Source organism: Ruditapes philippinarum, unplaced genomic scaffold, assembly GCF_026571515.1.
Source record: "Ruditapes philippinarum isolate M1 unplaced genomic scaffold, ASM2657151v2 ctg2098_1_1_1_1, whole genome shotgun sequence".
Taxonomy (NCBI): Eukaryota; Metazoa; Mollusca; class Bivalvia; order Venerida; family Veneridae; genus Ruditapes; species Ruditapes philippinarum.
In genome coordinates this window covers 195757-223168 of record NW_026860044.1, presented here as the reverse complement: position 1 = coordinate 223168, position 27412 = coordinate 195757, and the positions used below count along the sequence as shown (strand labels likewise).

Genomic DNA, 27412 nt, shown 5'->3' with positions numbered 1-27412 from the left:
TACACCTGCAAACGTAAGGAAAAAACACAAGGGCATGCAAATACCTGCACGGTTTATTGAATCGATTTATAAACGGGCAAAGTTAATACTGTCGGTTAGTCTGCGGGACACGACAGAGAGAAAAGGAACTTAGGATATCGGATAAACTATATAAGGTATATATATATATATCAACTTAACATTACTTCTATGGTACTCTCTTTATATAAACGTAGTACATATAGAAATCAAATCATTAAAAGCGTAGAAATTATGTTTTCAGCTTTTATGAAAGGTCTTAGAATATCATCGCAGAAACCTTTTTTCAACTGGCTTTAGTTTTCAAAGTTATCAAAATATAACGTATATATAGATTAAGTGTAAAAGAAGATAATTTGTTAGTTTTATTGCGAGAGTAGAAAAAATAATTTAATAGCTCAATTCAGTTGATGTTTTAAATTATTATCTATTAGTTACTGATTATTTGCTTTACCATGCACATGTTATATAATAATCAAGTCAATAACCCAGCAGCTGTGTTATGAAAATAAAGCAAGATTCCATCTCGTATATCATAGAACAGAAACTTAAAATATTATTATAGTAATTCTTGAATCTACAGAACGAAATAGTAAAAGTAATCCCTCGATTTTGACTAATGAAAAAACTGACTTTACAAAACAATAAATAAAAACCCACTCATTTCCAGTAATATCCATTTTTGACATCAACTGATATCATATGATGCATGCCACCAAGTTGTAAATTTGTTCTAACAATGCACCATACACAATCACAAATGTTTAACACGAGATATTTATGTTTTGGCATACAGTGAATCAGACTGTACAATATATAATTTGTTCGTTTCAAATATAAAAAATAATCTTCTCTGAAAAGTTCAGTAGCGGGAATATTTTTCATATTGATACAGTTCAATCTAGGTTTTCAGCTTATAATTAAGCATAAATGATAACAAAGGTAAGGTTCATTAATGAATATTATTATTGAGAGAATGAGTGCTTAACTAAACAAATATAAAATGCAAAATATCAAAAAGACACCAAAGTATGAAAATAACATGTTTGTTTGTTAAATTAAACAATTAGACAGCATGTAAAGCATCTCTTTTTATATTGTTATATAATTACACAAGGTTGGGTGTCTACGATTTGTTTCCGGTGAATGCCTGTAGATATCAAACCACTTACATTCATTAAACATAATGTTCAGTCAGCTATATTAACCTTCAAAAGTTAAACTTAAAAAAAATGTTAACAATTGTACAGTAACATTGTATTTTAACATTGGTATGCACTTTATAAATTTGTTCACACTTTGACAGAATACAACGAATAGTGTTACAGTGGATTTTTCTGTTTCAAATATCTATGATTTTGTAAATAATATTTCATTTTTGCACAGTCTTTAAAATTAGAATTTGTTCGTAAAACTACAATTAATGTTTTCCAGCTTGAATTTTAATTTTTTATGTATTAAATTCAAATTTGAAAGAAACTTTTACTTTTGTAGATATAACCGCTTGTTTGAAAATGATATTTGATTACCTGCAACAGCCGGGTTGATTTTCTATTTGTTTTGTTTTAGAAGAAGAAAGTATCATTTACTTTATAATTATTATAAATGTTCTATTTAAATGAATGATTTTCAGAATTTGATTGTTTTCTGTCGATTGTCACTGGAATATTTTAGCACGTAAACAATCATGTTTCCCAAGTATCCATTACCATTTTAATAATTAATATTCTATCTTCCTGTTATGGTGTGTATCGTTGCCAAAAAAAAACCCTATTTATTTATACAATACAAAATCACAAAAACAAAAAGTATGTTAATTTTACTATACAACTTACCCAATGCTGTAATTTTGAATCTGTATTATGGTATCCAACCAACGTGAGTAATAAAGGTAGGTCTTTTAGGGAGTCTACTTAACTTAAGGTTTTCACTAAAGAATCTTCGAATGACATTCAGTGTCGTATCTTGAAACAGTATGTTAGTCAAATGGCTAGTCTCGTTGGTTGCACTTGTTTACTGAAATCAAAAACGCTCAAGTTGAAACCAAAACTTCTGTGTCAATATTCAAGTTACCAAAAGTATATTTGCTTTGAGAGGGGGGGGGGGGCGGTGAATGATTTCAGTTAGCATGAGCGTATTTTGGAGTTAAAATATTTGTACGGTTTCATATAACCTTAAATAAAAACTATCAATTCACCTGCATTTTTAACTAAGGTTATTTGAAAATATTGGAGTATTTGATGACAGGCAATTAAATATCTTATGTGCATTTATAAAAAGTACAGTGTTATTGACAATATTTTATATTATTCCTTGCTGACAAAGCAGTTCGACCGACCGATATCTTTCTTTTTTTTCATTCGAGTTGTTTGTTAAAGTTGTAAAAAAAAGGTTTGTTTTGGCTTAAATGTACATTTTCTTTTGTTCGAAAAAATCGAAATCGTGATACAAATGCTCCAGCAAACTCAGTAATATTGAGATAATTAATTTTCATTCGCGCAATTTATTTTCTTTTCAGCGTTTTTGTGAAGATGCTGTGCTAGTTTTATACAGAAGAGCTAACATAGACATTTAACTCATCCATCGTCTGATTTTTCTAAAAAATTACATATACAAAAAATGTATATCATTATAAAGTTTTACATCTATGCCGAAAATTTATCCCATGAAATGCATTTAAACGTCATAGCGTCTTATCATAATTTATATATAAAAAACAAAACTTTTTGTTAAAAAGACCTTTAGCTTTGAATGGTAAGGAAGTCGTGTTTCATTTTTATGCTATAAGTACTACACTTTCAACATACCAAATATTTTGTTTTCTAATAGCCTAAAATGTCTCAAGGCGGTATAACTGGTACTGGAAGGACGAACAGAATAACAGATGATGCAGAAAGATTGTTTTGGGAGAACTTTTTTACATTCTATTTCTATGAGCCCGATACAGCGGTTGAGGAAGATCAGAAACCACCGGAAGAAATTGGTGAGGAATTCAGATTCTAAAAACTTTGTTATGTCTATTCGATCTGTACTCCTGTTTGCGAGTAATTGTTTTAACGGCAGAGAAATTTAACAATGTTTAAAACAGAATTTACAAGTATATTAAAAGTGATTTTGTTTAAATATGACAACTACGTATGCAGGTGACACATATGTTTATATTTTTAATGTCTTGAAATGCAGTAATTTCCATCATCTCTAAAAATGATAAAGGTTTAATCTTTTATCTTCCAGACTGTAACTGTTACTCTGAATTACGTTAAGAAAGTTAGTCTTGATAAATACATCTAACATTAATGGTCCATTGTGCCTCAATTTTTTTACTTTTATTTCTCAAAAGCTCTTTAATTTTGGTGTCCTGTTTTACTTTCCAAAAAGTTATTAATTTGCTTCTGATTCTCTTTAGTATTTAATAAAGTTATATTGATTTTGTATGGAAGTCTAGATACGACTTGTTTAAATTCGCCTAGTTTTATGACAAATAATTTTATGTACAGTACTTCTTTGTTCAGGTGGTAAGCACGTTACATGCTCTAAAAACATTATTTAACATTTTAAACTCGTGTCTACCTTTCTTAAAAAAGAAATACGTATTTGTTTTTGAAGCATAATGTGCCTTAAATTACAGCTTTTTAAGACCATTAACTTTTTAAGACATTTTGTTGAAAAAAGTGTTTATCAAAATTGAAAATGAGCGTAGCAGAGTTCTAATTTCAATTGCTTTTAAAACTATAAAAACTGCTTCAATACTATCAAACTTGGCACAAATGTTGACTGGACCATTGCCTTTGCAACAACATGCTCAGGTTTAAATTACCTGTTACTCAAAATTGCCAAAAATCACTATTTTGCGTTGATTTTTTCCATCAAAATTGACTTCAAAGTGTTGCAACTTCTCAATGGATTGAGATAGAGTCAAATGCTTTTCAGCGTTGTTTACACGTTACCTTATGATCGATCTGGGATCATTTTTAGCCTCTCACAAGTCCAAAATTTTCTTGGCGATGAGCGGGACTCCGTCCCCTTCAAACCCCCAAACAGAAGGGGGCACATCCCCCTTCTGGCAACACCCTGATGTATCTTTTTGTTGGGGGCCGCGCCGAAAAAGTGGTCACTTTTTTAAACAACATTTCTCAAACAATAACAAGTGTTGGGGCCTAAATAAGGCATTTTTTCACCATTTGAGACACTAAAAAGGGGGGGGGGTGAAAAAGGCGTTTATGATAAAAGAAATTGAAGACAAAGTAAGTAAAATATTAAATAAAATGAGCAGTGAGAGAGATGCTCAGTAAAATAAATGATCCATTATTGCTGTTTCAGATCCTGATGTTCTGAAAATCGTAAAAGTTGACCATAACATCAAGGAGAATACTGTTGCTCACCACACTGATACGTTTGACATAGCAGATGCCACAGCTTATGATTCGCGGGAAAATCTTGTTGTGAGACGAGGCCAGGACTTTACATTTAAGATAAAATTTAACAGGTCCTATGATGATAAGAAAGACGACTTACGTCTTGTGTTTGAATTTGGTAAGTAGTAAAGATAAACCTATGCTTAGATGAGTTTCTATGCAACTCTATGTAAAGTAAGTTGAAATGAAATCTATAACTATTCATATCTATTATTTTTATGCAGTTAATAACAGAATACTGATGATATGTGTCATGCTTGTTGGGTCATTATGATATATGAACGTGTATACTTGATTTTATAAACTTTGGATTGCAAGACTGAAATGATGGTGCGATTTCTGTTAAAAATAATGTGTTTATTTTTTATTAAATGAAAGAGCAAGGCACGAATCTGTTTTAAGTCGCGTGTTAGTCCATAAAAATACCTTTAACCAAGAGTATTGGCTTAGAACTGAACTGAGTCCAAAAGGCCATTAGCAAATTTAAAATCGTCTGTACTTTTATTAAAAATATAACTGCTCTAAAATAAATTCCGGAAAAAATGATCTTGATATAATAATAGGAAAGCGTCCATCAACACCAAAGGGAAGCTATGTTGAATTCATCCTTTCGGCGAAAGATGTTCCAAAAGAGTGGGGTGCTTATATTAAGTCGGATTCGAACGGTTGGCTAACAATAGTGGTAACAACACCTCCAACTTGTGCTGTGGGGAAATGGACAATGAAAATAGATGTCGTGAAGAAGAAAGATAATAAATCAGTTGTCTTCAGATATGTTCACAAAGATCCCATTTATATCCTCTTCAATCCATGGTGCAAAGGTAAAACTTGTACTTTTCGTAAACATAAGTATGATGCAGGACAGTAATAATTAGTACAATTTATATAATCCATATAATTATTTTCCTACAAAAATATTCTATAAACTTCCGTCATAAAGTGTAAAGAGCTACGGTATATATTCACTGCCTGTAGTTTACGAAGTTACTGTTTGAATTTTGAAGGAAAATACTCTTCAAAAATACGTATGAAAGAAATGTGTTTGTATATTTCCTAAATCATTGCAAAATTATTGCTAAACGGTTGGAGTCCTACTTGAAATAAAAGTATGATATGTTGTTCCGGAACATTTTATTATTTTTTTCCATTTTTTCAATGTGTTAAATGACTGAGGCATTCTATGTGATAACTCGTCCTAGAATCGACCATACAAAGAATGCAAAAACAATATTATTTAACTGTCTATAATTTTCATGAATATATTTCTTTAGTTATTACTTTATATCTTTAAAATCAGCTTGTTTTGTTTACTGATACAGATGACGGAGTGTTTATGGAGAACAAGGTAGATAGGGATGAATACATTCTGAATGAAACAGGTAAACTGTATAGAGGGAGCAAATATCGCATTTCTCCATGTTTGTGGAATTTTGGACAGGTATTTGGCAAGATTAATAATATGAAAAAGCATTATATCCCATGTATATTTATCATTATACTTATTTTAAATGAAATAGTTTTTATATGATGTAAAATTAAGTTGAAAGTTTTACATGTAATCTGTGTGTGACTGGAGTAATTCACTTCACGTAGTATCGTCCGCAGTAAATTTCGCTTAATGAAAAGTGGCAACATTTTTTTATTAAGAAGTCTGTCTTGTTCACAATTTTATTTATTTTTTTACATGATACAAAAGCAATAAAATTTTAACTGCCAAGATATCGCATGAAATCAGCTTCACCTTTAGATAGTTCCTATATTTGACACAATAAGGTTTTGTTTCATTTTATATTACATTGTGGTTGTGTTGGACGAAGTGTTGTTTCATAAAAAATCCGATTGTGTAGTAAACTATATTTTACACTAATTTTAGTTTTCCGGAAACAGTTTGGACTGCGCCTTGTATTTGCTGGATGAGATGTCTGTCTTAAATGGTAACGCCCGTGGAGACCCTGTACAGATCGTTCGAAAACTCTCCGGTTTGGTAAGTCGTGACTTATTCTATGTTAATCTAATCGTTACAAATTAAGATTCAATAATTAATGCATTTTAAAATTATTTAAAAAATATCCGTTCAGACGTAATTTTACATTAATCTTAATACCAAAATTGTATATTTAACGAGATTAACAAAAAAAATGATAATCATGTACGTATTCACAAATGTTGTTTTGGGGTGCTTTTTCACTTTGTTGCTCTATGTTTAATGATTAGGTGCGATTTATTTATCCTTTTGGAAATAATTGCTCATATATCATGGTACTTTTTCCAGGTGAATGATTTCGACAATAATGGGATTCTGGCGGGGAATTGGAGCGGTGATTACGAAGGAGGGGTATCACCACTTTCCTGGAGCGGCAGTGTTGAGATTATTGAAAAGTACTTCGAAACCAAGCAACCAGTCAAATTCGGGCAATGTTGGGTGTTTTCAGGGGTTACAACAACACGTGAGTAAATCGTACTTATTTTATGAAAGCAAATCCTAGAATAACCGAATCGTGTCTTACGATGACTGGGTATAGTAGGACAATATCTTGCCGACATGAATAAGAACTTAAAAAATGAGAGATGATAAAATATGAGTCATGATAATCGAGTGATACCAAACACGTTCAATATTTAACTGTTGCAATTACCTTAAGTTATATTTCCTGTCTACCAATCATATGAGCTGTTTAAACATGGTTTTTGTGTGGGGATTTTGGAAGTATCGTGTTATCATACGTTAAAATAACTTCATAGTCTTGCGTGATGTCTTATAAATGTCAATACTTTAAGTATAAAAATGCAGCTGAACAAAATTGCTGGGGATGAATCAATCGAGCATATGATTTTACTTTTTTGCCAATCGTTCTAAAAAGGATCCCCATATTTCTTTTCATTTTTGTTTTGTTTAGTATGCAGAGCTTTGGGCATTCCAGCAAGAAGTGTGACAAATTTTGCATCTGCCCACGATCATGATGGCAGTATGACTATTGACACAGTGTACAAGGACAATGAGAAAGTTGATGATCTGTCTGACTCTGTGTGGTATGTTAAAGATGTTTTACAATTTTTACATTACCAGGCAGATTGTTTGACATGGGGCCATGCGTTTCCTTTTCGCACCATGTTCTCCATCATAGTACCGAATAAATTTTATGTCGTATTTGTTTTTACCTGTATTTTATACATAATTTAAAAAAAAAGATAAGGTAACAATTGTAATTTTGACTCAGCTATCTAGTTTTATAAAGATATAAAGTATGTAGCATTAATATAAAAATGATTTAATTTTATTACTTAGACTTAATGTAATAATATGCGGAGAAGATACATCAAAGTTTAAATTTATTTAAGCCAAATTGTGTCATTTGCAATTTTAACATAATACATAATCTTCATTGAAAACATTATTCTTAAAAACCTTGAATGATTTGATAAAAACCAAATTTTATAACTTCCAAATTTAATCGAACAGTTAAGTTTTTGTAAGTGATTGTGTAATTGAAATATTTATAAATATCATTTAAACCATAAATGAAATATTTTCAAATATTGTTTAAACCAATATTAAAACTCTAGTTTCAGCCATGCATTTTCTTTAAGTTCATTAAACAAATTGGCAAAACTTTACTGAAATTGTAAATAAATCTAATAATATATACATTTTGTAATAATATTATCAAGAAATTGTTTAACCAATTAGGAATTATCATGTATGGAATGAAGTCTGGATGACACGACCAGAATTACCAAAAGGTTATGGAGGTTGGCAGGCAATAGATGCCACTCCGCAGGAAGCTAGTGGCGGTAAATATGAATTTTATATCAAATTATAGGATGACAAACAATAAATAAAATTTGAATATCAGTACAATAACAACAATAATGATAATGTTTCACAAAACCTTTTCTTGAATGTCACATATTTACGATTGTTATACAGACTTTAAAGTACCCATCATTAAATAAGAAACGAAATATATAAATAAATGTTGATATGAAGAAGGTTGTTCAATCATTATTAATGGACCATACCTTAAATTGTATTACATTATATTTGTTTTCGGAAATGCTTTTAAATTTGAAATTTAAGCTGGTCCAATTAACATTTAAGGCCAGTCTGACTATGAGACCCTATCAGAGTAATGATCACGTGTCTATTTATTTGTAATTGTTGAAGATGTATCTATCTTTAGGTGTATATTGTTGTGGGCCTGCATCGGTTAAAGCTATCAAGAATGGAGATGTAGGTTTTAATCATGATGGACCATTTATATTTGCTGAAGTGAATGCAGATCGAGTCTTCTGGCAAATCAATGAGGGCGGCAAAATGGAGAAAACTTCCATTCATAAAAAGGCGTATGTTGTATTTCAATCTCTTTTTTCTTTTTTTAACTTAAATTGCAAAGGAGTAAATAAAATGTAGCAATAACGGAATTTTATTGAGTTACTTATGTAACTCAAATCATAAAGTCTGTTTAAATGTGTAAACGCATAATATTTTAATTTGTAATGTAGTTGTAATTGGTATGTGTATTTGTCATGAATTATAGAGTTGGAATGAATATAAGTGCGAAAAGAGCATCTGGGAAAGCCTCGGGAAGAGATTTATATGTGTGTAGTGATCTAGATAGAGAGGATCTTACCAGTAACTACAAGTTCCCTGAAGGTAATCGTGCTTCCTTTTTAGCCTTAAAAGTGCTAATGTTGTTAAAATCCTCAACCAACAAATATAAATGTATATAATAATGAATTTACAAATTTGAATACAGAACATCTTTTGATCTACCGATTGTTTATTTCTTATAAAAGTTAGTTTCAAACTTTACAACGGATTTTAAATGATAGTTTTGAAAGCCCAAACATCAAATTACCGGATATGATTTTACTATAATTGTTTAATTTATAATTTTGCGTTTATGCAAATAATGGTTTTGTGGCAGAGACAACTTTATATTTTGTTTTTATATGTTACAAACAAGATTTACTGACTTATTAATACCAGTTATATTGCTGTTTTGTTTGTTCTCTTTATTGTCATATTATGATAGAATGACGAAAATTCACCTTGAAATGACTGTTTATATTGCAGCTTTGCTTATTTTATTAGTTTGCTTTAAGCTACAAAAATACATAATATTTTTTAAAAAGGTTCACATGAAGAAAAAGCGGCTGTCCTTAAGGCAAGTCAGTTTTCGACCAGACAAGACGTCTATGAAACGAAAGAAAAGGTACAATTTACACATTATGTCAATTTTATTAAGTTACTCCTATTCATATGAATGTCGAGTATCGGACATGCCAAGACGAGTGTTTATTTTGTCTGTTTGTGTATGTTGAATTTTAAGTAACGCACTGACACTGTCAATGTCACATGGCGACTTTCCAGCTTTAATAGTAAAGGATGACGTCAGGTGTTCCTTCAAACATTATTTCATGCACAAGCGGGCACCTTAGTAGAACCACCGACCTTCAGTCAGCTAGCTGGATAGCAAACTTGTGTATGTTAAGTATGCATGTGAATTTACTGATCTAAACATAAATTGTTAACATTGACAAATTAAAAAACGGCATAAGCACGTCGATTTTATTGAACTTCTTGATCTTAATAGCATACCCTTTTTTATACAAAATGACTGTTATAAAGGATTGCTGTGATTTTCAGGATGTTGAGTTTGAAGTAAAGTTTGATCATAAGAACACGTTTATTGGTGATCCATTCAAGCTGGAATTGAACATGAAAAATAAAAGTGGTAACTTACGGACTGTTACTGGGACATTGGTGATTTCCACGGTTTATCAAACAGGCATCACGTTTAAAGATGTGCATAAGGAGAAAATCAGCAGCGTGTCTATGAATGGCAAGGAAAGTAAGTTATAGTCAGTCTAAACTGTGTTTACTTATATTTGGTCGCCAGTGATTGATTCAAGTACTCCCCATACATTTTAATTACTATTTATTCTATTATACAACATTAAATGGGTCACCTGTGTGTCAATTCTGCGCCTTGTTTTTTTAGCTTCGTGCTTTTGTTTTTTCTGTACTGGTGTACATACACTAGGGCTGTGTTACGCTAGATATGATATAGTTATGTGAACGTTGCTCACTATTGTTAGTGACAGTGCCATTGTAGAAGACAGAAACATGCATACATTTGTTGATAAATTAAATATCCTGTAAACAAAATGTCAAAACAAATTTAAACTAATGTTTTCTTTTACCTTCCATTTTATTAAAATTTCTCTTCTAGGCAAGACAATCAGTGCTGAAGTACCAGTTAACGAGTACCTGTCGAAACTAACGGACGGTTGTATGTTTGGTGTATCTTGTATGTTGATGGTTCATGAGACGAAACAAACATTTGTCTACAATGATGACATGAGGCTGAGGAAACCCCACCTTACAATCGAGGTGAATATTTGACATGAATTTGTCAAGCTACTTACACAATACAGAAAGTATAATTGCTGGATAAGTAACGCAATTTCTTATTCTTAAAATCCATTTTTCTGTAATTTAAGTTACAGATTTGTAAACAATTATGTTTAAAGAATAGCAAACGCAAAATGTTTGAAAACATCCAGATCAGTCTTTGTTTTAAGATGTTAATTTGAAGAATGTTATTGTACATTATAGCATACGACAGAACGGGAATTTTGAATAAACTCAAATGTCTGTTCAGTTCGATATAAAGTTAATAAAGTGTTTCTTAAATGTTTTACTAGCAAATTTGAGCTTGTTAGTTTTGTATCTCAATTACAGGCACCAAGCAATGCGAGGGTCGGGGAGAAATTTAAAGTGAAAGTTTCGGTGAAGAACCCATTACCTGTTACCTTGACAAACTGCAAGTTGGTAATTGAAGGACCTGGTAATCAGAAACCCAAAACTGTAAACCAGAGGTACATTTTTCTTGTACAATTTACATTTTGATTTAGATTCCTCGTCGATGCATTGGAATGCAATAAATATTTTTTAAAGTAAGCTTAAATAACAAATTTAACAGTCCGGATGATAGCAACAGATTGATTTCTCAAAAGTCATGCTATTAGATATTTTAATTCAGTTCCATAAAACTCCAAAAGTGTTTACTGCTTAATTGTTGCATGCTGGCAATATATACCCTACCTTTAAAATTTACCTTGCTCGTGTAGATTATTAAAATTTAGTAGGTTTTTTTTCAACATTTTTTTTTAACTTATCTTGTCTTTGATTGCAAAGAAAAAAATGACATTCTAACACGACTGTTCGGGCATTTAGGATGTTCAGTTTTTTAAATGTTATTTATGCAATATATTTTAACTAGCATGCAATTATCCAATGTTATCAAGGTGAAGTATCAAATTGTAAGATTAAATTAATTATTTCAGGAGCATCTTTTATAACAATTTCGTTTTATTTTCTAGCAATGTAGAGAAGGGGAAAATGTTCGAATATATGTTTGAGCTAACTCCAGTTAAAGCCGGAAAGAAAGATATCATTGTCGTGTTTAACTCAACTCAAATTGAAGGCGTGGACGGCTTATACTCTGTGACAGTTTCCAAATAAATAACATTTGCTATTGTGTTAGTGATATACTTTTATCTGCACTCATTGCTATAGGGGAATGAGTGTCTTTTTTATTTAGTATTTGCTTATTATAAAACTTGAGGGATTGCTTTACAGTGGAACAATGAATGTTTCAACTTATTTCAATAAGTTAAGATATGATCCTTGGACTTTAATAACAGCTCTCATTTATATATATTTTTTCTTGCTTGCTTGTTAAAACCTTTTAGTGAGATGGTTTTAGTGAGCAATGCATAATAGAACAATGTTTTTTTACGAAGCGTGTATTTGCTTTGTGTGCTTCTTGAGTTTATTTTATACAAAAAGATCAATTTAGTTTTATACACTTTAGAAATTTAAGCATTGCAACTTTTTATACTCCAAGAAATCTGAATATTATCTGCTTCACATAAATTAGAGACCGTCATATGCAATTTGTAACCTAGAGGATGGGTTTCTTACTATGAGATTCATAAGTGCATGTAAATATCTAAAGTTGCAGTATAGAGTCATTTCTTATGCATATTTGTCATCTGAAATCCAAAATGTTGAATGGCTATGCTTAGATGAGTATTATTTTCAGACATGTAACAAACATATACCTTACATCACAATCAGTAAATAGTTCAGTGTTGTCAGTAACATGTAACTCGGCAGTCAAGATGAATCTGTTTTTGAGCGTTTTTTTTTTTTTTTTTTTTTTTTTTATTTAGGCTTAATTTTGTTTTTGCTTTTTTTTCTCTTAAATTTTATAAAGCTGTCTGAATATATATGATATATCGGTTAGGTATAATATGTATAGGTATTTCTTAAATAAATCAAATCAAATCAAAATGATAACATGATCTAATTGATTATATCTATGTTTTCAAGATGTAAAATGTTTATTACAAATAGTTACTGTCTGGGGACCTAATGTATCTTTTGGATATGTTTGTATTATATACATATGTAACCCGTAAATGTTTTCGTATATGTGTAATACATGAGATGTATATGCTATGTATGTGTGTTTGTATTCACACAAGTGACTTTTTTTTATGTTTTATGCACACTGAGTGTTATGTTTTTTATGCTTTCGTCACCGTTATGTTTACGTTCTCTTGTTTAAATAAACTGCTATAAATTCTTTATATTGACTTCGTTTTTATCTAAAGATGCAGATGCAATGGTATCGGGTGATACACTAGTCACCTTTTAAGTGAAGAAATAGAATAGCACATGATAATTTATTTCATATCATATAAAGAATAACCAATAGACTTTCAGCATATGTACCACCTGATGTTCAAATATAAATCATTATTGAATCCAATATTATCAATGTAGCCTCGTTTTGATTCCCGTAGTCTAGATCAAAATCCATCTCACACCCTTTATAGGGTTGTTACCATTTCCAGTGTCCAAAAGGTTCATATCAAATTTCATATCACACCCATATAGCCTCGTTTTCATTAATTGAGATTCCAAAATCTATATCAAATTTTTTTTGTACATAAAGAAATATAGTTCCGTCATAATGTAAAAAATGGCGGTTAGAAATAACTAAAACAATAACGATTCTGTTGGAATCATCCACTGCGACAAAACCTATATCAGACTCGACTAGCACCTCGTCCAATATAGTTTTGACAGTTGTGTACCCGTCCAATATAATTCAGTATTGTACTCAACAATGTATAATAACCTCATAGTATCAAAAACAGGTGGCTGATATTAGTTCCAAAAGATATTGTAATCGTGCGAGGAAAATGGCTAGACGTTTTTCATATGTGTTTACATTTATACCACTTATTGTTATCTGAAACTCGATCCACATATCCAAATAGCTTTTACAAAATTTTGAACTAAACTTACACACAACCTTTGTCCATCTCTAATGACGATCTCGATCCATTCTCAAACAATTATTTTTTTGGATAAGACAAACGTTTTAATGATTTTAATTTGATTTATAGTCAAATAAACGATATAAAACGCTCTTCTTGTAAGTAAAACTAATAAGTGTTTATTAAAAAGAAACAATGATGATAACATTTGAATAGAATATTTTAAATGAAAAAACATAACAGCTTTAGAAAAATATTGGAAAATAACAAAGTTTCATTAAAGTTTCATTAAATACAAAGTTTCATTAAATAGTTTTGTATAAAAATTCAGTATAACACAAATCTACGAAAACAAACAGTTCATAACCTTGTTAATTTCTGTCACAACAACTTTCCTTCATTAAAATGCTAATGACCCAGAAAAAAAGTAATTTCTAGATAAAAGCATCTGGTTGTGATGCAACTATATAGAAACATAGATATAAAACACAAGATGTACAATAAGCATACAAAAATACAATGGAAAATGGTCATGATTTATTTAAGTAATTTACCATTGAAAATTGTACATTTAACATAATGTATAGATTTAACAATGTGTAAATCTGAATATGATCAAGTCAGGAAATGCTTTTTTCGATAACAATGGTAAAAAACAACTTATCTTGTTATTTTTGTGATACTAGAAAATAGAAAAATAGTTAACAAGATATATAAGTGTTATGTTAAAAAAAGACGTGTCATGTTCAAAGGAGTATGTTGCATTCCTTGTATGTAAATAAGATAATACATGTACTATTAATACATTTTAAGCATGCAGACTGATTTAATTTATTTTACATGTTGACATGATATAAGCTAAAATAGTATTAAAGTCAAGTGGCAATAATTTTGCACGTATATAATCGAAACACGTAACAATTCGTTATGGTACAAATATTCACAAATACAAATATGTCCCAAATATGTTTTTACATCACACATGTTATACGATGTACATATATTTTGCAATTTCGCCTGGTCTACCGGTGAATATATACTGGTTGTGCCGCGTTAACATTAGCCAGTTCATCAGAGCAGAAGTTCATGATAATCTCCTTCTCTCCAACCTTCACTGGTGTAAACTCCAAAGTTACATTCATACCCTTGCCAACATCTACATCTCTGAAAGTTTGATAAGAATATAGAGTATGCATTCAAACAAAAAATGTACAAGCAAATGTCTGAAATTCTGACAGGTATTTGAAAAGTAAGTAATGCAAAGTAAAATGTCTTGTTTCATAATCATTAATGTCAAATTTCCATCAATCCAATTCAGGAGTATTTCTTATAAACTGATTACAAAAAAAAGTAATTAAATGACACGTATACTTGAACATGGGTGCCATTTTATCGAAAAATTAAAATACAAGTAGAGATTTTGATGCTAAAGCATCAAGTCGCCGGATAGAAAAATGATTGTTTTATCATAAATATAAGAAAATATAAGTTTAATGGTTCAAGTATAAAAATAAGAGGAACAATGAGTTGAGTAATGTTTGCCACTGAGGCTTGTAAGGCAAGTGCTATGCTGGTAATTCTTCTTGTAATTATACTTTATACATATACTGTTGTACCATACATTGAAATCCGTATAGGTTACTAGTTCAGATTCAGATAATTACCGACAAAAATTACCGATCATCGAATATTTGCAAAGTGACTATGAAAATATATATGTTTAATTATTACATGAAACAATACAATCTTACTGTCAAAGTGTTGTACATCATTATTATGTGCTATAGAAAAAATATATAATTTAGCTGAAATCAATACACGTATTCCAATCGTTACATACGAATTATAAAATTAACGTTTAATTGCCTTTCAGTGCGATAAACTATCAACACAAAGATAGTTTATTATTTTTTTCTATGTATCTAATACGATTCCGGACCCCTGACGTCGTACCGTTTTGGAAACCTGCGTGACGGAAACCGACGATAAATCAACGATTACCATGATATATTTCAAAAATGTATTAAGCATAACATTATTTTGGGATGTTCAACCTAAACTAAACAATTGAACTTTCTTGTCGAATGTTTGACAGAAATTAAGGGCCAAGTTAAACCTTTTACCAAGAAGAAAGGAAATGGTTTTGAAAATGTATTTTTAATGTAAACAGGTTTCTCTAATGATATAAAGTATGAACCTGATTAATGAAAAATAACTTATGTAATTATCTGTACAAAATTACAATGATTTACATCTTATCAGTTACCACCATTAACAAGTTACCTGTCTTATCAGCAATCTGTAACTATTAATAGATTTTATAACGATATACAACATATATAAACATGTAGTCACGTGATTCTTACGAAAGACCAGGGAGCATTTGTTTATAATTAGATAAAATAATGTAATATTAAAGGTCTCATAAAAAATAAACAACCAAATAATTCTAAAGTGTCATTTCAAATATCATTCATGATTTATATATTATAAAATAGCAATGCTTGACACACAGAAAAAAGTAAAAGTATCTCTAATATTCAATGACTGATCCTTGGGGATACGTTATTGATTCATTTTATGAAAATTGTAATGTTGCTTTTTTAGACGTCAATATGTGCATATTTCATTCCAATGAGCAAAGTTATCATATGTTTGATTTTTTGTGATTACTGAAAAATAATTGTTGTCTTTAATTGTTCAATGATTGTTATGCTTTTATTTTCAGATTTTAAGGGCTTCTCCTACCATAGGTATAATATTAAACTATTACAAATATAGTCGCCGGTTTCTACCGGCGACTAATCAAATACCCTCCATCAATGTAGTTCGAGTGACTTAGTACAAACTACACATATTTTCTGTATTCAAAAGATACTTTATATACAGAAGATATAACTCACTAACCATCGCAGTGTAGAATCTTTTTCAGAACTAGCAGACTGACAGTTTAAAAAATTATCTTCAAAATTAGGCCTCGTTTTTGGAGGGAACAAATTTAAAACGGAACATAAAGTCCATTGAAAATGAATCATCGTAGGAATAATAATATTTGTACATGTTTGTTTGTTTTTAAGTTTTTTAATAGGTTAAACGCCTGAAAATACGAGAAATAAAATGTTTACTGTATTCTGTAAGTAACTGGTTTCTGAAATCCTGGACCTTCAACGCGTAGAATACTGTTTGTTAGAGGTGTAGGTAGAGGGTTCATGAAGGATGCTTCAACCTTGAATGTCTGGCCAATATATCCGGTATTCGGAGCCTGTTGAAATACAAATGACTTTTTAATCAATGGCATTTCCAAAATGAATGTTCGTTAGTTATCTATATTTGTGCGATTTTGAAGCATTTCAAATAGACTTAAAAAGTAAGTTAAAATGTTCATGTAAGTACATGTATAAAATTCCTTAAAACGAATATATTGCTTATAATTTATCATCAATGCTATAACAGAAAACAGTTTATTCCTGTAAGTGATACATGAGTTTGATACATGACTGTTGTTGTTAGAAGTACATTGTAAAACTTCACTACTAGCCCCATTCTAGAAGAAAATCCCTGTTTTTTGGTGCGATAGACATTTAATTCTCCGGGTCATAACACAGAATATAAAAATATAGATTACCTTGATAGTAATATGTGGTTTACGAAGTCTAACCTCAGCAACTTCAGCAAATGCCTGTCCTGTTTCCTCAACCATGCAGGAAAATGTTATCTTAAGAAAGCAGTGGTCGGTTAACTTTTCCAAATAATATCTAACTGGGACTTCCATTTGAAATCTTTTATCTAGAACAAAGTAGAATTGACGAAGTTGTAATGGTTAATGAAAATATTAAAAGAATAATTACTAAGAAGGCTATAATTCATTATCTATAACTTCACTTGAGCATAAGGGTTTACTTTATTTGGTGCCTTTGTGTGTCTTTGGTCATTTTCATTCTATAAACTAACAGCTTTATGCAATTTCTTTCTAGACCAGGGCATGTGACCAAATTGACAGTTTAATGATTATCTCCAATAAGCAAGATAGGTTTGAGCATTTTTCATAGAAAGTGGTTGAATTTAGGTAACGGGATTGTATGACTGTGGTAACGATCATAGCAATAAGCTGGTTAAAGGTCAATGCCATTTATATCCAAACCTTGGCAAAGGAAGGTCCCTTGAGAGCAAAGACAAGACGAAGGTGATAAAAGCAAATTCTGTTTGGGAGAAAATGGATGTGCAGCATCTCCTACACAAAATTGTACTGGCTTAAGAAATATTCAATCCTCAAGAAATATCAATGATCCCAAACGACCAGAATAACACTGAGGTGAAGAAAGCGGCAATTATTTACAGCTCCAATAAGACGTCGGTTTTACGAGTTGAAACATCTAGAAAATAAGTGATCTCACGAGAATCATGTTATGATCGACCTTATTTGTCCTTATTCCTTTTCAGGGATACGTTTTGTGTTGATGTAGCACCTTGATAACCTAGAGACATTATTCTCCAATTTAATGTGTAATTTAATTTGAGAACACTATAAAATAGATGTCCAAGTTTTTATTTCCTTACCTAGAATGATTACAAATCAATTACCTTATATGTACCAACTTACCTTCATCCATTCTCAGTGATGTCTTTGGAAGATCTCCCTTAACAACCTCTCTGTATGTAGCACCAGTGTAATATACTGATTTTATACTGACGTGTCCGCCAACTGTCCTTGTCATTTTACTCAGATTCTTTATTATCAGCACAGCGTTCAATGGCTGGCCAATGAAAGTGTTATTGTCAGCTTTTAGTTCAAATGCAACATCATCCTGTTTAAGAAACAAATTAAATGTAGATGAATTTAATTGTAAAAAACGATCATCAAAATAATACAAACGATTACTTACAACTTTATCAAATATACCAAGCATGTGTTTTAAATTAAAGGCACCAATTAGCCCAAAAATATTATCATTTTTATTTCTCTCTTTTTGGTATCTCGTTACAGTTTCTTAAACGTTAATCATTGGCCATATATCGTACATGAAATTTGCTTCTTTTGCTCTTTGGTATAATTAAAATGAAATGGTATTTTGCACAGAAGTCAAAATACTACTTTGTTGACATTGCTATCTTTAGGGCACATTTTGCCCTACTTACTTCAGATATTTTAGGCCGATTATTCCCTTATGTATTGTCATATCATTAAAATGTAAACTTATCATTCAACTTTTCGATATTATTGCTAATAATACTTAATCCTTCAACATCTTAATAACAAAAAATAAAAATAATACATTGATCTTTTTTTTTACCAACCAATACTGCCATGTTTAAATGGGCATCACTTAAGAAAGATAAAATCATAAACCCCTACCTTTTTGCGGGAAATTCCCGAAAACCCGTCGTTTTCGTTTGTATGAAGGGTTTGCCCCGTTTTAGGGCCGGCCCTTCTTTTCTTTTTTGGTGAACCTATTTAAAGAATATTTTATATCATCTATTAAAGAGATAAAAATGCCCAAAACTTTATGAAAAAACCTTTTTAAAACTTTAACAGATAAAAAAAATTTAGTATAAATAGATAAAAAAATTGGGCCATTTTTTAGGAATTTGGGTATTTTAAAATTTGAGACCTTTATTAATATGTTTTATCAAGGCATTATAAATTTAAATTTCAACTTTTTTTTTTTCTGACCTCCTTTGAACTTAAAACTGGTTGAAAACGTTTTTCTCTTTCCCTTTTCCTAGACCAACGCCTCCAATCGGTTGTCTCAGTTAGTGACAGTGGTTTCTTTGTACTCATAAACTGGCCGACCCTGAGAATCATGAAAAACATTGACATTATGAATAAAATAACAAACAAAATGTCGACAAGTTTCCGGTGCCTTTAAAAAAGCATGTGAATATTGATTATAGTATGTTCTATCGGCAAACTTAATGATAGCTTATAAATGTAAATTCCACCTACACTTACTGGTAACATATTAAATTTTATACATGCCATGTCAAGTTAGACACAGATCATTTACTAAAGTCATATCTGGTATACAGCTCAGTCACTTTTAGCATTTTATTAGTATCATAAAGATGACGTGTTTTCAACACCAAGCATGAAAAAGAAATAGTACACACACGTGGTCGCACTTTTCTACCAAAATGGTTAACATTATAATTATTATCGTCATTAACTGTTTTCATATCATCTTAATTTCTCATCATTTCTCTTTTTGAATCAGTTTTTATATGAAATGAAACAGTAGGTACGGTTTTAAAAATTCTTTATATCATTTGTTACATACAAATTTGTCTCCTTCTTTATCATTCGTCGATTGTGCGGAGACACACCCATCCACATTATTCTATCAGCGTTCACCTCGGCAAACACAAAAGGTGCGTCATGCGGAAGACGTATGTGTCCATTTTTAACAGCCGTCAAAGACGCTGGTCCCATGCAGTAGATGCCTGAATAAAATGTTTATTTTTAAATGGTTTACACGGGCAAAAACCATGCAAAGACAACATAGTTAAAGTATCGAGTTAACTTATTATAGGGTAACAATTATTTAATAAAAATAATTCTTATGCTCTAACAGACATCTCAACTCAAATGCGCCTGGCTAAAGGGACTGTATATTTAACAGATCATGTTGAACGAAAGTGAAAATATAAATTTATAGAAAATATAAAACAACACTGGTATAGGCACAGTAATTTATTGATACCTATTTCACCAAAACGTGACGTGTTTACTTCATTGTATTATTATTGCAACAACTTTGGAAGCTGTGCATATATTTGGACTATTGGTGACATTGTATATACAATATTAAAGATAGATAATCTGAAAACAAAGTAAGTTTCTCATTTATACATGTTTATTCCATACCTTTACTCTTTTCTTGGGGTGTGGCATCTATGGCTTGCCAACCATTATAGCCTGCCGGAAGATCTGGTCGAGTCATCCACACATCATTCCACACATGGAAATTCCTACATATCATAATATATGGTAAACTTCTTTTTAATTAATATTTCAATCTTCCATGTAAGTCTTCACAGAAAAACGTGACTCGTCCAGAACACGATGACCAGAACAATAATGGCCTCCCTACACATCAATATACCGAATAATAATGCAACAGCTTTGTAATATTCAAAATATTAAATATTGGCTGATTGGGATAAGTATTTCAGAAACAGAAACCTAATATAAGTAAATTTTTGGCTAACAGTTAGTGGCACCGATGACTGGTATATTAAATCATAATTGTTTCACCTTTCAGAATGTTTAGGTTAATAATACTTTTTTGCATTACCTACATTTATTTTATTAACCAACACGTAACTTTTATGTAACTAAATCTGCTTCCAGTATATTCAAACCATTGTCTGCATTGTCAAAGCATTTTACTTTCCCTTCCGTATAAGCCATAGCTTAAGTATCAATAAAAGTCAGTATTTGTAATTATATGTGCTAACTTACCAAATGGAATCTTTATTCAGCTCTTCGATTTCTTCAAAATTTCTGTTGAAATATTTATCTATTGTCACACTTGCGTCGGTATCGTGAGCAGAATTATAGTTGGTTACACATCTTACAGGTATACCTAGAGCTCTACATACTGAAACATGATTACATGGTAGGTTACTACACTTCAGTGTTGTTATATTTTTCTGGTCCTTCGGGATCATTGATGCCAGCACTATTAAGTGTTGAGAATTGCGTACCACTCAAGCCGGTGCTAGGGGGCGTGAGGGATGAAATTTTTAATAATATTTTACAAAAAGTACCTTGCCAGGTCCGACTGCCCAGATGACTACTCGCCCGGTTCCAACAGGTTAAATGATGAAGTTTTACACAAAGTTCAACATCTTACAAGCACTCAATAACAATATTACATGATATAAAATAGTCATATGATTTACGATGTATATTTGATTAACATATATATTCTTCCAATTCATATTTACCTGTTGCAACAACTGCAGCAAATATGAAGCATTGACCGTATTTCACGGGTCGTTTTGTCTTGTAATATTGTTCCAAAATATCTACACTTCCGGTCCAGGACATCGGAGAAGCGCCCCCTTGATATCGACCACTCCAATTACCAACCACCACTCCATTGTTGTCACTACTGTTCACCTGATATATATATTTAAAATATAAATTTCCATTTTTAAAATACTAATATATAGTTCAATCTTAACATTTTTTAAAAGTTCATTTACATTAATGAAAGTTTATGAAATATGACTTAACAAAAGACACATTATACTTCTGAAAAGAGTACAGTATGAACAAAAGGGCAAATATGTGTGTTTAATTAATTTTAAGAAATAAGAGCATTTTGTAAGGTATGTAATTAGCCATTAAAAGACGTTTATACTGTAGCATCCAAGGACAAGATGAAGGAAGATAATGAATTCCCAGCGAAAAACGGTCATCAAATTAGTCCGTCATCTGCAACTAAACAAGTGTATCAGGACCAGGTTACGTCAAAAAAGCAAAACAGTGACATGAACAGGAAGAAGACGTGGGTAATGCTCTAAACAGACAAGACAGTCACACACATAGGCAGAAACTTACCAAGCTGGAGATCATTCGGGAAACTTTGACTGCGTCTCCCCGCTGATGTTCAGGAAGGTTCGACAACTCGTCAAGAAGGTACATAACACAATCGAGAACTTTGCCTGAAAACTGCAAAAAAGTAAGGGAAGTCGAGTGAAATAGCAATCCCATAAACGAAAACATACTATTCAAAATTAAATGAAATTTTCTCAACACATGTTATCGCACAGCTTGCACACTTTAAAACGTCAATAACAGATATAGTAGCTTAGTAATATACCAAAAATCAGTTTATGCTTTTAAAAAAAGCAAAAAAAAAAGAATCTTTCGCTAGGTTTGAAAATAGTCAGTACATTTGACTAAAATTGTATGTGTTTGTGTGAATCATATCAGATCTGCATATTGGACAGAAATTAAATTTGATTGTTTTCATTAAGTAATGTATGATGAGCTTTAAAAAGACAGTTTGACCGCCGCATGCAATGCCGATTCGGTCGTACCGTGGTGTAGTGATAGCTATAGCTGATTTTTTTTTTCGAACGCAATCACGTTGGTGCCGGTTCAAGATAAAAAGGTCTTTGGCTTAAATCGTGACGTGCGGTCTGCCGCTCCATGGTTAGCCCTTTATACTGTAGGTCTGCGCAAACCGTCGCTAAAGGACACTGACTGATTGCACGGATGCCCCAACACGAGCTGCCACCTTTGCAGTTGTAAGTCAAACCTCTAGCATACCTACCACCATCTCTCGTAAATTTTCCCGAGATTTTGGCATTGAAATTTTTAATAATACACTTCAATTAAAAACGTTTTTAGTAGGTTTGCAACTATAAAAATTGAACAAGCAATTGATTAGGTAACAAATCATTTATACCTGCCCGAAGTTCCACGGCATGAAAGAGATATTTTGGGAACTACCATTGTATATCTTGCCCGTCTCATTCATTACATATTCTCCAAGCAATTCATCGTTGCTCATGAACACCTGATCATCTAAAACATATAGTATATAATTTAAAGGTATAATAATAAACATACATATATATCGTTATTTACAAAAAATTCATCACCAAGCTAAGACTTTTATAACAGTTTTGAGATCCGAAAAGTAAATAGAAAATCATTTGTATCACTCGTTTAAATCGTGCATAGCTGTAAATTTCAGTTGCTTTTCTTATGAAAAACATATTGTACAAAATGATGATATAATTCAATCATGTACTAGTAACACACGGCAAGTATTTGTCGAAATGTCAATTACATTTTTAAAGATTAGAACTATACATACATTTACACCATGGATTGAATAGAATGTATATCGGATCTTTGTGATCGTATCTTTTCATGTTATGTCTGGTATTGCCGCCTTCCTTTAACAAGTCTACTTTCAGATACCACTTTCCAACTAAACATGTGGGCGGGGCAGACACAGAAAGAGACACAGATGCGCCATCTGAGGCCTCAATATTAATACCCCATCCCCCAGCATTATGTCCTGAATCCGTAGATAGGAAGAGTTCAACTTGTGTTCCGCGCGCAGGGTTTGGGTTCTTACCTACAATAGAACACAATATAATCTTCATAATTTATTTAATCTCTTAATAAACATTTAGCAAGTATACTTTTCAAACTCATACACTTCATTCGCTTAAATATTAAGAAACAGCAAAAATATGTTGAGAATAAGGCTCAATTCTAAACTCATTTAAACATTTATATTAGAATTATACGCTGTCGAATTCTCAATGCAAAAGGTAGCGCGTTATTCACCGGACCTCTCAAAAATTGAGAAGGCGGTGAACATCTAAATTGATTTTAGAAATATTTTTGTAATAGCAAATTTATCATAATCAACTAATAAGACATTTTTTTGTCCAGAATGAATTGAATTATGTTAGCTATATCATATACTGTTGTTTGTTATTTACCAAATAGAAAAACTAGTCGTAGATTGTCTTTTGCAGGAGTGTATGGTTGATTTAACATGATTTTCATGTAGAACGGTTGACCACGTCGTACAACGAGAACTTCTCGACTGTCATATACCGTGCCATCGGTGATATCAAACTCGTTTGTATGGTGAGCCCGTGTGTTATACTGTATATATAGGTCAACACCGGACATTTCCAGACTCCCAGACCCTGTAAAATAACACTTATCCATATACAATTATATAAAATACGAGTATAAACTTAAATTTTTGGAAGGCAAAATAAATAAGGTTCTGTATATGTGCAAGTTTAGATATATCTTACTGCTTGCGAAACTTAACACGAATGTTATTGTTTTATAACGTTTTATAACTATTATGCAAAACATTCTTTTCTTCTTTTTTCCAAATAAAAAAAGGTTAAAAAACAATAGAATACAATTAATGCGTAATAGATATAGATCGTATTTTTGATGATTAAACCAGCGATAAAATAACAGAGGATACCTCTTCCATAATATGAGGACGTAGAGTTGTAATTTCCATAGCGGTCTGAGCCTCTCATGTAAGACTCATAGCTCGACATGAAATCTTCACGCGGACGAGCGCGTGACTCGTGACGGTTATAGGCTCCTCCCCTTCCGCCGTACCTGCCACCATACATCCTTTGACAGAAGCAAAATCAATTACTGGTACCATACACAAATATTCTAAAAACATTTAAAAAATGTAATTTTTTGTTATCTATTTTGTGTTTTTGTGTGATTGTTTGTTGTTCCTGCTTTTTTTGTTTATCTTACTCTTTTGTCCTTTAGTTAAATAATTATTTGCTTGACTGCTGTTATTCTGTTGTTGTTGTTGCGATTTTTTTATTTCTGTTCTCTCAAAGTAAAAAAATAAACACAGCTTTAATTGTCGTAATGCCAGGTACTTGCGTACAATATTTACGCTTTTGCTATCTCAAGTTACAAATTTAATATTGTACTTCAAAACGAAAGAAAAACTTAAAAGCATACAAATCTCTAAAAATAGACTGATTGTTTTGATTTTTTACAGTTTCAAACGTTTGATTTCTCAAATATTGACACACATTTTATACTTGTATGTGCTTTTTTCCCCTCTAGATGCCTTAAAAACTAGAAACCTAGTTAGATGAACTTTCAATCAAATATAGACCACTATTTGTAACTTGATGACAAAACAGTAACCATTATACTATTTCAATACTGCTATTTTTGTTGTAAAGTATTCAAAAACAATATTATATCATTACAATAATATAGTAACAAAATAAAATCTTAATAATATGAAAAATAGAAAAATAGAAAAAACTATTTACCTTAATTAAGCAGACGATTTTTATCGGTTTAGTTTTTTGCCAATTATTACCTCTACCCGTGATATAATGACGTTTCTATTTTTATCATTATGTGAAAAAGAATACATAAACACGCATTTTAATGTTAAAGTTGGAAATAACTTAACATAGAATTGCAATGAATCTAGCAACGTGCCAATATTTATATTTAATTGGTATTCTTCCTCAATTTGAAACCTGATATAATGTTTTTGCAACCTGTGACATTGAAATTGACTGGCGAACTATTCGTGTGGAACACGATTGGGTCGTGCCCGTATATGTAATAATACGCTATTGCACAATGAAAGAAGTGTGCATCCTCGCAGTTTAAAATTTGCTTTATTGGTGAATAAATTATTCTCGTTTTAATAATTTCGATAGACCGTCGTTCTATACTGTCTTTAGTTCATGAACTTGTGAAATGGTCTCTCTGATTATAATTGAAAATTAACATAATATATAATAATTATGCAGAAATTTATTTACAAAAAATAAAATGTCATATACATCGATATTAACAAATAAAAGTGCATTTGCATCAGTATATTGAATGGATATTACTTTTGTTCGTCTGCGGATTGATTTCAACTTGATAGTTATTTACTTTAATAATATTTTATTATATTATAAAAACCTCAGTATATCCTTAGAAAAATTATACGGCACATACAAAATGGTCGTACCAAAAGTAAAACCAACATTATCTGGGGCTACTGAATTCACTGCGTCTCCTATTAATTTATTTCACTTTCAACAAATATTGTTTCAATATGATTGCATCTGCTACGACTTTGCACTTGTAATCCACTAGAAACATTCGCATCGTGCATTCGCATCTGTTTGCAATTCAGTGTTCTCACATTTTACCGTGTACAAAGTACATTTACAGCTTAAGTGTACATTTACAGCTGATGTGTACATTTACAGCTGATATGTACATTTACAGCTCATGTATACATTTATAGGTGATGTATAATTTTACAGCTGATGTGTACTTTAACAGCTGATGTGTAAATTTACAGCTGATGTGTACATTTACAGCTGATGTGTACATTTACAGTTGATGTGTACATTTACAGCTGATGTGAGCATTAACATCTGGTGTGTTCATTAAAAGCTGATCTATACATTTACTGCTGCTTTAAACATATGCAGACGCTTTAGATTGTGGTACATTTGACAGCTGATGTGTACATTTACAGCTGATGTATACATTTACAGCTGATGTGTACATTTGCAGTTGATGTGTACATTTACAGTTGATGTGTACATTTACAGTTGATGTGTACATTTACAGCTGATGTGTACATTTACAGTTGATGTGTACATTTACAGTTGATGTGTACATTTGACAGCTGATGTGTACATTTACAGCTGATGTATACATTTACAGCTGATGTGTACATTTACAGCTGATGTGTACATTTACAGTTGATGTGTACATTTACAGTTGATGTGTACATTTGACAGCTGATGTGTACATTTACAGCTGATGTATACATTTACAGCTGATGTATACATTTACAGTTGATGTGTACATTTGACAGCTGATGTGTACATTTACAGCTGATGTATACATTTTACAGCTGATGTATACATTTACAGTTGATGTGTACATTTGACAGCTGATGTGTACATTTACAGCTGATGTATACATTTACAGTTGATGTGTACATTTACATATGATGTGTACATTTGACAGCTGATGTGTACATTTACAGCTGATGTGTACATTTACAGCTGATGTGTACATTTACAGCTGATGTGTACATTTACAGCTGATG

General features: G+C 31.3%; 2 protein-coding genes across 2 annotated transcripts; one reads left to right on the top strand and one right to left on the bottom strand.

Annotated features, from left to right (window-relative positions):
- LOC132758705 (annulin-like) lies at positions 1-13097 on the top strand. The gene is made up of 16 exons (XM_060750400.1): positions 1-155; positions 2848-3001; positions 4339-4551; positions 4997-5254; positions 5753-5871; positions 6307-6417; positions 6706-6880; positions 7331-7463; positions 8122-8225; positions 8615-8777; positions 8972-9087; positions 9570-9649; positions 10084-10288; positions 10670-10830; positions 11182-11318; positions 11823-13097. The coding sequence occupies exons 2-16, from the start codon at positions 2854-2856 to the stop codon at positions 11962-11964; spliced, it is 2265 nt and encodes a 754-aa protein (XP_060606383.1). The 5' UTR covers positions 1-155; positions 2848-2853; the 3' UTR covers positions 11965-13097.
- LOC132758708 (protein-glutamine gamma-glutamyltransferase K-like) lies at positions 12646-25737 on the bottom strand. Its single transcript, XM_060750408.1, has 15 exons — positions 25608-25737; positions 24776-24933; positions 24267-24479; positions 23627-23893; positions 23213-23331; positions 22360-22470; positions 21741-21915; positions 21253-21391; positions 20656-20759; positions 20069-20231; positions 19524-19585; positions 18394-18678; positions 17419-17579; positions 16919-17055; positions 12646-14957 (listed from the first exon to the last, which is right to left on the bottom strand). Exons 2-15 carry the CDS (start codon positions 24930-24932, stop codon positions 14816-14818), a joined length of 2235 nt encoding a protein of 744 aa, XP_060606391.1. The 5' UTR covers position 24933; positions 25608-25737; the 3' UTR covers positions 12646-14815.
- Positions 25738-27412: the final 1675 nt, after the last annotated feature.